Consider the following 16224-nt stretch of genomic DNA (forward strand, 5'->3'; position numbering starts at 1 on the left):
AACCAATCAATGTACGCTTATTACGATTTTATTTTAACCACAAGTATGAAGAATGTAGAAGAATGCACATCAGCCTAAACTGAGGAAAAAAAATCTTTTTTTTTTGATAAAAATTTATTACAGCAAAAAGTAAAAAAAGTTTTTGTTTTTTTTTCAAATTCGTCGCTTTTCTTTTGTTTATAGTGCAAAAAATAAAAACCACAGGGGCGATCAAATACCACCAAAAGAAAGCTCTATTTGTGGGGGAAAAAAAAAAAAACACATCAATTTTGTTTGGGTACAGCGTCACACGACCGCACAATTGTCAGTTAAAGCGACGCAGTGCTGAATCATAAAAAATGGCCTAGTCCTTAAGCAGCCAAATCTTCCAGGGCTGAAGTGGTTAGAGCTTACAATCTAAGGCCCCTTTCACACTGGGGCGGTGGGGGCGTCGGCGGTAAAACAGCGCTATTTTTAGCACTGTACCGTCATTTTTGCGGCGGTATTCGACCGCTAGCCCTCGGGCTTTCACACTGAACAAACAGCAGCGGCTGTTTTGGGTCGGTTTGCAGGCAGTATTTTTAGCGCAATAACGCCTGCAAACTGCCCCAGTGTGAAAGGGGTCTAAAGGAAAGGTACAGTGATACAAAAAGGAAATAACTGTGGAGGATGAGCTGATGGAGATAATAAAAGTACAGTTGTTAGGTGAAGGCAGGATAGGCTTCTTTAAAGAGAAGTGTTCTCAGGGACTGCCTAAAAGTGGACAGAGTAGGCGATAGTAGGACAGATTGGGGTAGGGAGATCCAGAGGATGGGAAAAGCTCAGGAGAATGCTTGGAGGTGAGCATGGAAGGCGGTAACAAGGGAGCTAGAGAGCAGGTCTTAGGAGGACCGAAGAGAACGATTAGGTTGGCATTTTGAGACTAAGTTAGTGATGTAACTGAGACCCGAGTTGTGAATGGACCAAACTTGGAGCCAAACCCAAGCTTTTAAAGATGTTAGAAAATCATATTTGTTTGTGTGTAATGCTACCCCTGAAGGAGCCGCCTGAAATAGCCCAGGTTATTTTCCCAGTAGATTGCCCCTCAGACAGACACACGTTCACAGTCACTCTTTTTCCTCAAAAACCCGCCTAGTGTTCTCCTACCCCCCCCCCCCCCTTTTTTTTGTATTAACTGGGATAGAGTTGAGGGATTTGAGCGGGATACTCCAAAAACAGAACTATGTACAGATTGAGGATAGTGAACTCTTTTCTGTAAGGCTGGAGCAGAAGTCCTTGCACAAGCAAACTGGACTTGGCTTTGTAGTAGAAGCAGTTTATAGAGCAAAAGCTTTTTCTTTAGTGCAGTCAGAGCAGAGTGCCTTCACATGGAATTAGCTGAGCTCTTCAGGACACCAGCTGATGTCCCCTTTAAACAAACGCACACAGCTGACTCTTAAAGGGGTTGTAAACCTTCGTGTTTTTTCACCTTAATGCATCGTATGCATTAAGGTGAAAAAACACCTGGCAGTGACCAGCGATCCCCGAGCGATCGCAGAAGCCCGGCGGTCATCGCATCAGGTCTGGGCACAAGCCGTGGGCGCCCCTAGTGGTCAAAAGGCAAAGCGACGGAAGGCAACGTTGTTTTGCCCAGCCGTGCCATTCTGCCGCAATAAAACTGCGGCGGCTGGTCGGCAAGCAGCTAATGAGCATGGTATTCTGATTCCTTCTGTATTGAATTGTAAACTGTACTGTCTGCCCTCATGTTGTAAAGCGCTGCACAAACTGTTAGCGCTATACAAGTACTATATAATATTCTGTATAATAATAAAATATTATTATTATTATTATTATTATTATAGCACCCTGATGTTTAGGCTTGGTTGCTAGTAAATTAGCCTGCCAGAAATAGTTGCCTTGGTCAATTGATAGGCGATCAATTGATTCCACCCCAATTCTGGAATTGCTGTACTTCTCTCTTCTGTCACTAGATGGTCAGGTATCTGGTAGCATTAGATAAGACAAGGGCATTGCAAGGACAGATTAGGAATAGATGGGTTACCTCAGCCAATGGGCAGGGATTTTCTTGGGTCCTTTGGCCTGCTAGGAGAGCCGATTTGGGTGAGGTCAGGTGATCGGGTTCTGTGCCACCTCGATGGTTGTCTGGGTGGACGTGTGTTGTGCTGCCCTGGGCTGCTAGGCCAGAGCTTGACACCTATCCCAGGGACTTCTGGCTGCTAGGCTGTCTGAGGGCCTATCAAGAAGCAAGAGAGCAGCGTAGGGTTGGGATTGTAGCTTGCAGTCCAACCAGGGGTGACAGTTCTGCCGGCCAGAAAACCTGTCATGGTCAGAGGTAGAAGGGAAGCTGCCGCCACTAAGGGACCATCCACATTATTACCAGGCACCACAGTGAGTAGCTGAAGCAAGTACCAGAGGAGTAGTCTCACCAACCCGGGGATGGTGAAATGTTGGAAGGCAATATGGTTTAATGTCATATTTCTGGAGTTTTTCTTTACAACCAGGTGACTTAAGTTGAAAGTTGACCCAGCATGGTGTGGATTCATGCCCCTAGAAAGGATGCTGAACAAAAGTCTTGGCTCCTGACCAACTGGTGTGATAAGATTGAAATCCTTGATTAGCACTCTGCAAGCAAGCTTCAAAGAGGGCCATGGCTGCCAGGATGATTGATGAAGGTGGGCTACAGAAGATCAAAAGGACCAACATGGACGAATGCTGCCCCTAGAGGTCATTACAGCATGATGGACAGAGATACAATACTGCCTCGTAACTACATTGATTCGTCAAAAACTTAGATGGGCTGGCAATGGGGTTGGATCTGGATGGTGTATGATTGCAGTTTAAAAGTGCACACAGAAGGGAAATTGTCCCTTTTTTCACTCTTGGCTCTCGTGTCGCATGGCCCTCTATTGCCATTTTGAGGCCAGCTGACGAGACAATATCTAGGAGGACAGCCTTGCATTAAGTATCTTTGATGTTCTTTTGTTATATGCTCTGTAATATTTCCTTTAGTGGTTTTTATGTTATTTATTTCGCAAGAAAAAAAAATATAGGAAATGCTAAGTTTTACTAAACAGTGTGTTTATTTTCATAGCTAACCTTATATCATTGTACTATCAACAGTAACATTATTAGAGTTTTAATAGACTAGCTAACTATAGGAACAGACAAGTTAATACATATATGTAATAAATAGGAGGAAATCCATAAATCCACCACCAGGGTTTAATATTTAGTTCATTCGTTTATTTCAGTGAAGAATGGGGAAGCTTCAGCAGGGACGCAGGGGTGAGGCTTGAGGAAGATACTGAGTGAAAAGATTGGAAGAGCTCAGGAGATCCAGTGGCAGTGGATTAGCGGATCTAGGTGATAGACTGGGAGCTTAGTTCAGTGAAGATCTACAAGAGGAGATTGTAGAGGCAGTAAAAGGAGTTCATTGTAACCGTTGTTAGGAACTGTTCAAGATTGTTGATAGGAGACATAGTGTCTACATATGCAAATGTGGTGTCTGGCTGGGTGCCTTTCCCTGCATGGCTGTCTACCTATAGAAGTCTCAGAGTCTGCCAATTAACATTGCAACTACTAAAGGGTGTCCTGGCCCTAACCCTCTCTCCCACAGTTCTGTTTAAGAGACAATAATCTTTGCATTCAAGAAGTGTCTGGCACCCATGAATCTACCTTGCATTACACCAACCATGCCTCGTAACACACTCTACACAGAAGTATGTCAGCTATCCCTAACTCTGGAGGTTCTCATTAGACCAACCGGACTTGGCTACATTTGGTACCCAAGGTGGGGCAAAGGCGTTATCCTCGCAGCAGTCGCCCATAGCAACCAGCTACAGCTCCATCGGGATTTCATCTGGCTCTGTGGGAAAGTGGCAAGTGACATCTCTACTTCTTATAGACTTATCATGCATTCTAACAACAAAGAACCAAGTCTCATTGCTCATGGGAGAGTATCAGCCTGGTCTTTTGACACTTCCTGCCAGCGCTCTGAGGGTCAAAACAGACTCCATTACAGATTTGGCACGCTGCAGAAGCAAATGGGTGGACGCTAAAGTTTCCAGAAAGTATGTGCACCAATCAGTTGACAGGGGGAGGAGCCCCCACTCTGCAGAGGAGGATAAGGAAGTGCTGCCACGTGTGCCTGCTTGTGGGTTGGAGAAGGTGGTGCAGTTTGGAAGTACGATGGCGGATTGGAAGGTGTATGCTCCGGATACTGGTTTCGGTCCGAGCGAGGCGAAACCTGTCCTATGTACCAAAGGGTAGCCTTGCCCTGTATACGGCTGGAGGCTATGAGGCCTTGGGTCTGATTTGTGAGAAATGTTCCAGCCTGGCCACACACCTAAGGCCTTGGATCGTCTGCGGACGTTGCGGGGAACACCTGCTTGAGGTAGTCTCACCAGCCCAGCCTCCGAGGATACTACAGGCGGATTGGAACAAGAATGTCGCTATTCCGGCAAGGAGTGATATTAGGAGTCCGTATTGCCATCACTCGGGTCGTGCGGGAAACCGCTCCCCCTGTCGCAACGGCTGTCCCAGGACTGTACCGGTCACTCCATCTGCTTGCTTTGATGTCCGAGCCACCGGGGAAATGAGTACCGAAGCCGGGTAAGCCAGAAAGCAGTGTGCCTGTAGGGGAGGTAATACATGTGGCCATTGAGGGAGACAACGTGGTTGTGTTGATTAAAGCCAGTGCCAAGCGCAACTACCTCCTGGCCAAAGAGTGCTCCACCATAAGCAATTCAGACATCCCTTCTGATGGATTATCGGAACTGTTTTCGGACACTTTATCCTGGACAGGGAAGTGGAGTGACATTGATGAGGAGCAAATGTGTGATATAGAAGAAGAGGATGAAGTTTCCTCTGCTACTGCCGCTAGTGTTAAAATTGAGCTGCCAATGCAGCTCCGCTGGTATGCATTACTAACTCTTATGAGAAGGATCGATGGGCTTGAAGGGGTCCTCAAAGCTCGCCATACCAAGCAAATGCCCGTAAAACAGCCTGATTGCAAGCCAGATGTTGTTGCTGGGTTCCGGGTTCAGTGTGCTCCAGACGCACGGTTCCCACCTGAGTATGGAGACCCTGCCCAGCCTGTCCAAGGTTCAGCAAATCATCATAAAGAAAGTGGCTGAGGAATACGGGTACCTGTATCCCTACATCCCGGCTCACCTAGAAGAGGAAATTCTGGATAAAGAGACCCAAGGGGTAGATGAAACTGTGTGCAGTTTCCTCCGGATCAGTCTACTGGTAGAATTTCCGAAGCGGTCACCAAAAGTTGCTGAGAGATATGGATTGCTAGTGGAGAACATTCCCGCTGGCTGTACTGCTGAGATTGTGCTGGAATGAATGCTGCCGGCAGATACACGGAGTGCCCACTCGAATCATGCTGGCCAGTGCTCCGAAAGTTGCAACTTGCCAGTGTGCCTCCCTCTGAAAAGTAATCTGCTGATGTGGCGTTCCGCGAGTTTGCTCCTCAATCGATGCCATCCTCTAGTAAAAGCACCTCCCACACTGTAGTAAAACCAGATGGGCACACAGTTAACCCTTTGATCGCCCCTGATGTTAACCCCTTCCCAGCCAATGTCATTAGTACAGTGGCAGTGCATATTTTTAGCACTGATCATTGTCACTGGTCCCCAATTTGTCTGCCGCAATATCGCAGCCCCACTATAAGTCGCTGATCGCCACCATTACAAGTAAAAAATAAAAAAAAAATCCATAAATCTGCAAACGCTATAACTTTTGCACAAACCAATCAATATATTCTTATGCCCTGTACACACGATCGGACATTCCGACAACAAAATCCATGGATTTTTTCTGACGGATGTTGGCTCACACTTGTCTTGCATACACACGGTCGCACAAAGTTGTCGGAAAATCCAATCGTTTTGAACGCGGTGACGTAAAACACGTACGTCAGGACTATAAACGGGGCAGTAGCCAATAGCTTTCGTCTCTTAATATATTCTGAGCACGCGTGGCACTTTGTGCGTTGGATTTGTGTACACACGATCAGAATTTAACCGATCAGATTTTGTTGTCGGAAAATTTTATAGCCTGCTCTCAAACTTTGTGGCGGAAATCCAGACGGAAAAAGTCCGATGTAGCCCACACACGATCGGAATTTCCGACAACACAATCCGATCGCACTTTTTCCGTCGGAAAATCCGACCGTGTGTACGGGGCATTATAGGGATTTTGTTTACCAAAAATATGTAGCAGAATACATATTGGCCTAAACTGATGAAGAAATTCAATTTTTACCGGATATGTTTTATAGCAGAAAGTTTTTTTTTTAATTTTTTTTTTTTTTTTTTTTTAAATTGTCTTTTTTTGTTTATAGCGCAAAAAATAAAAACCGCAGGAGGTGATCAAATACCACCAAAAGAAAACGCCATTTGTGGGAAAAAAAACAAACAAAAAAAAAAAGAGAGGACATAAAATTGCATACAATAATGTATTTGGGTACAGTGTCGCAGGACCAGGCAATTGTCAAACGCAGTGCAGGATCGCAAAAAATGGCCTGGTCATGAAGGGGGTTAAATCTTCCGGAGCTGAAGTGGATATCTTATTCAGCAGTGGCGAGATGTCACCAAGCTCCTGCATTTCATTCATTTTGTAATCTGCACTGGAAAAATTATAGTTTGGTCACTTTAGGACACACACGCACACTTCCTTCTACCTGCACAATGTATATCACTCACCTTCACCAAAGACTGGGGCATCTCCTTGGCGCTCACATATGTCATAGTGCCCAGTACTGGCAGTGGGGAAGGTCCAGGGGGCATATTTTTCTTCCTTAACTTCCTCCTCCATGTGAAGACATAAAAGAAGAGACTGATACAGACAGACAGGAGAAGAGTCCCTAATATTCCCAGCTCCATTGTCAGTCCAGACCTGCTGTTGGAATAAGGAAGTGTTACATGTGCAGCAACAATTTCATCAGAACAAAGCGTGCGAAGCAAGAATGAACCCGGTGCGTCCTATACAACCTGTGAGCTGAGTGTATGAGATCACACCAAATACAGAGGAGAGGCGTGTAACATAGCTCTCCATATATGGATATGGTATGGTAATGCAAACACTGTCACTTTACAGTGCATAAATATTGCAGACAGCAAAGCAGGTCTATGAACCACACACATACACAATATTTCCTATAGGTTTACTGTATATATACACAGGCTGTACAGAAAGTAATGCAAAAGTGGGCATACCTTCTTTTTTTTTTTTTTTTTTTTTAGACAGCAAGAAAGAGGAAAGAATGGGACTTTATATGAGGCATGTCACTGAATTAATACTTTACTCATATTGATCATTAAATGATTTATTGATTCCAAATCAAGTTAAAAAGTATCAATAATCTTTGGTAAAAGGACATAATATACGATAAATAACAGTTCACTTGCATAGATATACAATTATACAAAGTAAAATACAACATTATTAACAGTACAGTTTCATAAATCAATCATCCATTGATAATAATTAAATTAACATGAGCAATTGCTCTCGGTGAGCCAAACTTGTCTGGGCAACAGTTCAAAGTGTACTCCACACATTTCATGGCTCACACCACTCATCAGGAGTAAAATGCTCTGAAATTAAATCAATAACATATCTGTTAAAGGAGAACCATCTCTCAAAAAAAAGGGTCTAAAACTTACAAAGCAGTCTAATAGCAACGCCCAATCTATGTCCAAGGGAGGACGGGGGACAGGGATGAGGATCTCCCCCCGGGGCTGAGGAGAGAAATTCCCTCCAGACCAGGGATAGCAGCCAGGTGAAGGCCAAGCAACCATATCACGAACATGTGACTCTTGTGTATGCTTGACAGCCCACACTGCTCTGGAAGGATATGTACAGTAGATGAAACCATGTGAAATTAATGAACTATTAATGGGATGAACGCATGGAGGTAATATATGGTGTGTGATTACTGCAGTGAACTGAAGTATGCTAGCTAAGGAGACTACAACCAAAAGAAATATGTGTGTGCATGTACCCACCTAAAATAAATCCAAACCCACCATGTGTTAACTATGTGTGTGAAATATATGGTTGCCACCTCATCCCTTTAAACCCGAACACATATTAATTACACAGGTTCTGTGGCTGATTAAGGTGGTAATTAAACTCACTTGTTGCCTTATCTGCATTTAATTAGCCTCAGAACCTGTGTAATTCATATGTGTTCGGGTTTAAAGGGATGAGGTGGCAACTCTAGTGGAATATAATGTGTGAAACTAAAATGAACCTAAAGAGAGTTGAGTGTATGATATAAGGGAGCCTCTGTTTCCTTGTGTGTATGATAATGTGGTTGTGAGCATGCCTGGAATCCCTCTCGTGTGATATGGTCGCCTGGCCTTCACCTGGCTGCTATCCTTGGGCTGGATAGGATTCCTCTCCTCAGCCCCGGGAGAGATCATCCCTGTCCCCTGTCCTCCCTTGGACATAGGATGGGCGTCGCTATTGGATTGCTTTGTAAGTTTTAGACCTTTTTTTGAGAGATGGTTCTCCATTTATAGGGTATCCTATACAGTTGTGCTCATAAGTTTACATACCCTGGCAGAATTTATGATTTCTTGGCCATTTTTCAGAGAATATGAATGATAAACACAAAAACTTTTTTCACTCATGGTTAGTATTTGGCTTATCAATCAACTGTGTTTACTCTTTTTAATTCATAATAACAAACAGAAACTACCCAAATGACCCTGATCAAAAGTTTACATACCCCAGTTCTTCATTTTATGTATTGCCCCCTTTAACATCAATGACAGCTTGAAGTCTTTTGTGGTATTTGTGGATGAGGCTCTTTATATTCTCAGATGGTAAAGCTGCCCATTACTCTTGGCAAAAAGCCTCCAGTTGCTGTAAATTCTTGGGCTGTCTTGCATGAACTGCATGTTTGAGATCTCCCCAGATTGACTCAATGATATTGAGGTCAGGACAAAACAGAAAATTCACCCTGGGACTTTGAGTGAGGTGAGCACAGTTTAGTCAATAAAGGTAACAGTAAATACAGTATAAAATTTATTCAAGTAGAGATAGTACATGCATTGATGTCATCAACAAATGCCAATTCATACGGGATACATATAAAAGAAATGATGGTACATATATGTATAAACCAACATAACACACAGACATCAAGTGTACCCGACACGTTTCACAAGACCCAGCTTGCTCTTCAAGGGTAGATGCGTATAAAATATACCTAGGATGAGAAGATACAAATTTGGTGTATAGCATGATATTATTACTATAGGCACAGGGTAAGAGGGGCCTTGGCACAAGAAACCCCACACTCACCACTAAACATAACCAAAACAGCAGATGTATAGCTCCCAGATGATGGCAGCAGGCTTCTCACCAGGGAGCTGAGAAAGCGGAGTCAGGCAAAACCCCACCCAGGGCCAAAAACAGAGGAAAAGCACAGCACGGATAGAAATTGTGTATCCCTAATGATCTCACTGTGTCCATGGAAAGTATTGGCTATAAACATAAAATATGTACCGTATTTATCGGCGTATAACACGCACCCCAAGTTTAGGAGGGATTTTTAAGGAAAAAAACTTTTAGGAGGGAAGTTTAAGAAAAAAACTTACATTTAAATGCCCATCAATGCAGCCTTATCAGTGTCCATCTGTAGCCTTGTCCCCCATTGCAGCCTTGTCCGTGTCCATCTGCAACATTGTCCCCCATGCAGCCTTGTCCCCCATTGCAGCCTTGTCCCCCATTGCAGCCATGTCAGTGTCCATCTGTACCTTGTCCCTGATTGCAGCTGTGTCCCTCATTGCAGTCTTGTCAGTGTCCATCTGCCTTGCCCTGTGTCGTTTGGCTTTTAATAATGGCGCCGCCGTTCTTGGGCGCTCCCGGCCATCCTCGGCGGCTCTTGTCCTCTCCTGTCGGCTTTCGGCCATTCTCGGCAGCTCTCGGCCGCTTTCGGCCATTCCCGGCAGCTCTCGGACGCTTTCGGCCATTCTCGGAGAATGGCCGAAAGCGGCTGAAAGTCGCCGAAAATGGCCGAAAGCGGCCGAGAGCCGCCGAGAGTGGCTGAAAGCGGCCGGGAGCCGCCGAGAATGGCCGAAAGTGGTCGAAAGCCGCCGAGAGCCGCCAAAAGGCTCACAATCGGCCGGGGATCGGCGTATAACACGCACCCACGATTTTCCCCTGATTTTAAGGGGAAAAAAGTGAGTGTTATACGCCGATAAATAAGGTATATCAGACAATCTCAAGTAACAGAGTAAAATAATTGTATAGTATGTATATATATATATATATATATATATATATATATATATATATATATACACACACACACACACAGTATCTCACAAAAGTGAGTGCACCCCTCACATTTTTGTAAATATTTTATTATATCTTTTCATGTGACAACACTGAAGAAATTATACTTTGTTAGAATGTAAAGTAGTGAGTGTACAGTTTGTATAACAGTGTAAATTTGCTGTCCCCTCAAAATAACTCAACACACAACCATTAATGTCTAAACCGCTGGCAACAAAAGTGAGTACACCCCTAAGTGAAAATGTCCAAATTGGGCCCAAAGTGTCAATATTTTGTGTGGCCACCATTATTTTCCAGCACTGCCTTAACCCTCTTGGGCATGGAGTTCAACAGAGCTTCACAGGTTGCCACTGGAGTCCTCTTCCACTCTTCCACGACGACATAACAGAGCTGGTGGATGTTAGAGACCTTGCGCTTCTCCACCTTCTGTTTGAGGATGTCCCACAGATGCTCAATAGGGTTTAGGTCTGGAGACATGCTTAGCCAGTCCATCACCTTTACCCTCAGCTTCTTTAGCAAGGCAGTGGTTGTCTTTGAGGTGTGTTTGGGGTCGGTATCTTGTTGGAATACTGCCCTGCGGCACAGTATCCGAAGGGAGGGGATCATGCTCTGCTTCAGTATGTCACAGTACATGTTGGCATTCATGGTTCCCTCAATGAACTGTAGCTCCCCAGTGCTGGCAGCACTCATGCAGCCGCAGACCATGACACTTCCACCACCATGCTTGACAGTAGGCAAGACACACTTGTCTTTGTACTCCTCACCTGGTTGCCGCCACACACACTTACCACCATTTGAATCAAATAAGTTTATCTTGGTCTCATCAGACCACAGGACATGGTTCCAATAATCCATGTCCTTAGTCTGCTTGTCTTCAGCAAAGTGTCTGCAGGCATTGTGCATCATCTTTAGAAGAGGATTTTTTCTGGGATGACAGCCATGCAGACCAATTTGATGCAGTGTGTGGCGTATGGTCTGATCATGGACAGGCTGACCCCCCACCCCTTCAACCTCTGCAGCAATGCTGGCAGCATTCATACGTCTATTTCCCAAAGACAACCTCTGGATATGACGCTGAGCACGTGCATTCAACTTCTTAGGTCAACCATGGTCATATGACACCGGGGAGGGAAAATGGCTAATTTGGCCCAATTTGGACATTTTCATTTAGGGGTGTACTCACTTTTATTGTCAGTGGTTTAGACATTAATTGCTGTGTGTTGATTTATTTTTAGGGGACAGAAAATTTACACTGTTATACAAGCTGTACACTCACTACTTTACATTGTAGCAAAGTGTCATTATATTTCTTCAGTGTTGTCACATGAAAAGATGTAATAAAATATTAACAAAAAATGTGAGGGGTGTACTCACTTTTGTGATATACTGTGTGTGTGTGTGTGTGTGTGTGTGTATATATATATATATATATATATATATATATATATATATATATGAAAGGCCTGAGCCAAGGATGGTGAGGACACGGAGACTGTAGGGGACAGTGGTAAAGAGATACCAAACCCTGACAAGAGTGACAGTGAAGAAATAAAACAAAAGAACAAGGGAAGAAAATAAAGTGGAAATGAAATGAAGGGCAGGTTAATAATAATAATAACAACAATAATAATAACACCTGTAATGCCAAAGAAAGGCTAAAGGTGAGTGCTCAGAGTGAGCCATGTGGAAACATGCGAGTATAAATGAATAGAATGAGTATGAATATATGGGTGGTAAGTCACAGCAGAGGACTTCCACAGATGTGTGTATCCTCAGTGAGAAAAACAAAGAGATTCACGCCACGCTTAGCCTCGATATATACCCCCGGAAAAAACAGAGAGGCTCCGCCCCCAATTCTATGTATGGATGACTGACATGTGAGCGCAGGAGGCGCTCACCATCGTCAGGGCAGTATCTGCGCACCTCCTAGGTCATCCAGATGACACAATACATCCAGCCACACTGACGCTGCAAAATCGGTTAGGAGACTGGGATGGCCACTCCAGAACCTTCACTTTAGCCAATGACAGGTTGACTTGGCCTTGTGCTTTGGATCATTGTCATGTTGGAATGTCCAAGTAAGTCCCATGCGCAGCTTCCTGGATGATGAATGTTCCTCAAGTGTTTTTTGATAACATACTGCATTCATCTTGCCATCAATTTTGACCAAATTTTCTGTGCCTTCCTTTGTAGCTCACACATCCCCAAAACATCAGCGATCCACCTCCGTGTTTCATCATAGGCCTTGTTGACTCCTCTCCAATTGAAGTGTTTATGGTTGTGGCCAAAAAGCTCAATTTTGGTCTCATCACTCCAAATGACTTTGTGCCAGAAGGTTTGAGGCTTGTCTCTGTGCTGTTTGGCGTATTGTAAGTGGGATACTTTGTGTCATTTGCATAGAAACGGTTTTCTTCTGGCGACTCGACCATGCAGCCCATCTTTTTTTCAAATGCCACCTTATTGTGCATCTTGAAACAGCCACACCACATGTTTTCAGAGAGTCCTATATTTCACCTGAAGTTATTTGTGGGTTTTTCTTTGCATCCCGAACAATTTTCCTGGCAGTTGTGGCTGAAATTTTAGTTGGTCTACCTGACCGTGGTTTGGTTTCAACAGAACCCCTCATTTTCCATTTCTTGATTAGAGTTTGAACACTACTGACTGGCATTCTCAATTCCTTGGATTTCTTTTTATGTCCTTTTCCTGTTTTATACAATACAACTACCTTTTCCCGCAGATCCTTTGACAATTCTTTTGCTTTCTCCATGACTCAGAATCCAGAAACATCAGTACAGCACTGGATGAAAGATGCAAGGGTCTGTCAGGAGTCCAGAAACTCATTGACCTTTTATACACAAACTAATTACAAGCAAACACATCACAGGTGAGGATGGTTACCTTTAATAGCCATTCAAACCCCTTTGTGTCAACTTGTGTGCATATTATCAGGCCAAAATCTCCACGGTATGTAAACTTTTGATCAGGGTCGTTTGGGTAGTTTCTGTTGTCATTACAGTTGATTGATAATAAATGGCTTCAGTCAAACACTAACCATGAGTGAAAGAAATGTTTGTGTGTTATCATTCATATTCTCTAAAAAATGGCCAAGAAATCATAAATTCTGCCAGGGTATGTAAACTTATGAGCACAACTGTATTTAAAGATATGTTATTGATTTAATTTCAGAGCATTTTACTCCTGATGAGTGGTGTGAGCAATGAAATGTGCGTCGAGTTCACTTTGAACTGATGTCCAAACAAGTTTGGCTCACCAAGAGCAATTGTTCATGTTTATTTAATTATTATCAATGGATGAGTGATTTATGAAACTGTACTATTAATCATGTTGTATTTTACTTTATATAATAATTGTATATCTATGCCAGTGAACTGTTATTTATAGTATATTTTGTCCTTTTACCAAAGATTATTGATACTTTTTAACTTGATTTGGAATCAATAAATCATTTAATGATCAATATGAGTAAGGTATTTATATGACATGCCTCATATAAAGTCCCATTCTTTCCTCTTTCTTGTACTAATCGCTGTAGCCTGGTCGATGCTCATATCTCCAAGGATGACATGCACATTACCGATCTCTACCAAGCGAGTGCAATACTTTTTCCATTGATAACGGTATCAGTTTTGACAGTCTACATTTAGATGGAGGCACCCTCTGCTTCTGTTTGTTTCTATGTGTATCCATGCACACTTGTCGATTTACTAAAACTGGAGAGTGCAAAATCTGGTGCAGCTGTACATTGAACCCAATCAGCTTCTAGGTTTTAGGCCTCATGCATACTGGATGTTTTTACAGCAGCTGTTTTTGGCTGTAGACTTTTTTTCTACAGTCATTAAACTCTCCATGTTATCCTATGAGTCCATGCACACATAGGCTGTTATCAGCAGTTTTGGGCAGTGGCGTTTTTGAGCAGTAAAAAAACCCCCAAAACTAGTGGGTTCTGAGGGGAGTTTTTCAGCTGTAAAAACGCTCTAACACCCAAACGTCGGCCACCAGCGTTTTTTAATGTTTTGATCCACTGAAAAAAAAAATTAAAAAATTTATTTTTTTCTTCAAAAAAACCCACTAAAAAACGCTAATAAACGCTCTTGCAAAAACGTTAAATTTGAAAAACTCACTGCACAGCTACTGGCGTTTTTCTAACGTTATCTTAACGTCCAGTGTGCATGAGGCCTGAGGCCGGGTTTACACTGGTGCAACACGACAGCCGTCCTTCTTTGGATCCGACTTTGCCCTGTGACTTGAAGCCGTCATACGTCCGACTTTCAATGAACAGGGATCCAACTTGGATCCCTGCCAAAACCAGGCACTGTGTTTAGTATGAATCTTGAGGGGGAACTCCACGCCAAATTTTAAATAAAAAAACGGCATGGGTTCCCCCTCCAAGAGCATACCAGGCCCTTCGGTCTGGTATGGATTTCAAGGGGAACCCCCTACGCCGATAAATTGGCATGGGGGCCCCCAAAATCCATACCAAACCCTTATCTGAGCTCGCAGCCTGGCAGGTCAGGAAAGGGGGTGGGGACGAGCGAGCGCGCCCCCCCCTTGAACCGTGCCAGGCCGCATGCCCTCGCAAGGGGAGGAGACCGATCGGTGTTCCTCTGTACTGGGAACACACGATCGGTCTCCTCTCCCCTGACAGGACATGGATCTGTGTGTTTACACACACAGATCCACATCCCGGCTCTGTTACTGGCAATTGCAGGTGCCCAACAGACATTGCGGCTGCTGGGCACGTGCATCGCGCCCCCTAGACGACTGGGAATTAGGGTTGCCACCTTCTCTTCAAGACAAACCTGAACACTTTAGCGGCAAAGGCACACAGCAATCTTTTTAAAGAGGGAATGCTGGTGTAAAGGGGAGCTCTCATGTAAGGAGGTTTCTGCTCACCAAAATTACGTGGCCCGGGGAGGGGGGCCCCACGCAGTAGGGGGTATCTGCATCACATGGGGTGATTAGGGTGTGCCGAGGCATACCCAGCACACCCTGTGTGCACACCTATAGGTCTGAATCCTGGACAGGTGGCAACCCTACCGGGAATCCCTCCTGCGGACGTCATTTGACTATGGGGCGGAGTAGGGAGTGGTCAAGCAGGAAAATCTTCCGGTCTGTAAGTGGTTAAAAAAAAAAAAAAGTACTTGTGGGTTTTACTATTTTTAGGGTTTAATTCTCCTTTTAAGGGGGTGTGTCCAATGCCTACATATTTTGCTAATAGGTGTCTCTCGTTCCTATCTAAAAAAAAAGTTGGGGGGTATGGGGATTTGAGTAGGAATCTGAGACTAAGCACAGCCCGGGATAGAGCTTGCAGCACTGGGATCCTGGGAGGAAATGAGGATGCTGGGTGTAGTATGAGGCTGCAGCCTATCACTGTTTGTATCACTCAGACCTGAGCCAATCATACCATGGGGGAGGGGCTAACACTCACCTGAAGTCTGATCTCTGCCAGGTAGACAAAATAGACTGATTTTCCTGGGTAGGGGAGGCAGAACTCTCTAATCTCTGTGAACAGAAACAAGTACAGTGACCTTTGTTATTCCAGCGTCCGCGCTTATCATATGGGAGGAAGAGCTCCATATCACATTACATACATGCTGTACAACCTGTTGTATGCACAACATGCATACCTCCCACTGCCTTCCTACATGGGAAAGAGGAACATCTAATAGTGGAATTAGAAGAAATCCGCCTGACACTAAACCACAGGCTTTACTGCATTTCCTGACTCCTGACACAGTCTACAAATGATATGAAACAAACAAAAACAAGTGTAAAAATCTGTACAACAGTGTAGAGCTTGCACATGTAGTCTATATAAATTCTCAATAAAATATGCTTTGCGTGTGCACCAGTTAATACAACAATTGAGTTTATCTTGCCATTAGCAGTAGAATTATGAGTGCAAAA

General features: G+C 43.9%; 1 protein-coding gene across 1 annotated transcript in view; it reads right to left on the minus strand.

Annotated features, from left to right (window-relative positions):
* The window catches only part of LOC141107699 (cytochrome P450 2G1-like), a 41202-nt gene extending 25293 nt beyond the window's left edge, over positions 1 to 15909 (minus strand). Inside the window, exons 1-2 of the mRNA XM_073598615.1 lie at positions 15746 to 15909; positions 6690 to 6885 (exon numbers count right to left, since the gene is read on the minus strand). Of these exons, the coding sequence (XP_073454716.1) occupies positions 6690 to 6885; positions 15746 to 15894 (345 nt within the window). The 5' untranslated portion in view covers positions 15895 to 15909. The remainder of the gene's footprint in view (positions 1 to 6689; positions 6886 to 15745) is intronic.
* Between the last annotated feature and the right edge of the window lie 315 nt (positions 15910 to 16224).

The sequence above is a fragment of the Aquarana catesbeiana genome, linkage group LG09 (assembly GCF_042186555.1).
Source record: "Aquarana catesbeiana isolate 2022-GZ linkage group LG09, ASM4218655v1, whole genome shotgun sequence".
In the NCBI taxonomy this organism is placed as follows: domain Eukaryota; kingdom Metazoa; phylum Chordata; class Amphibia; order Anura; family Ranidae; genus Aquarana; species Aquarana catesbeiana.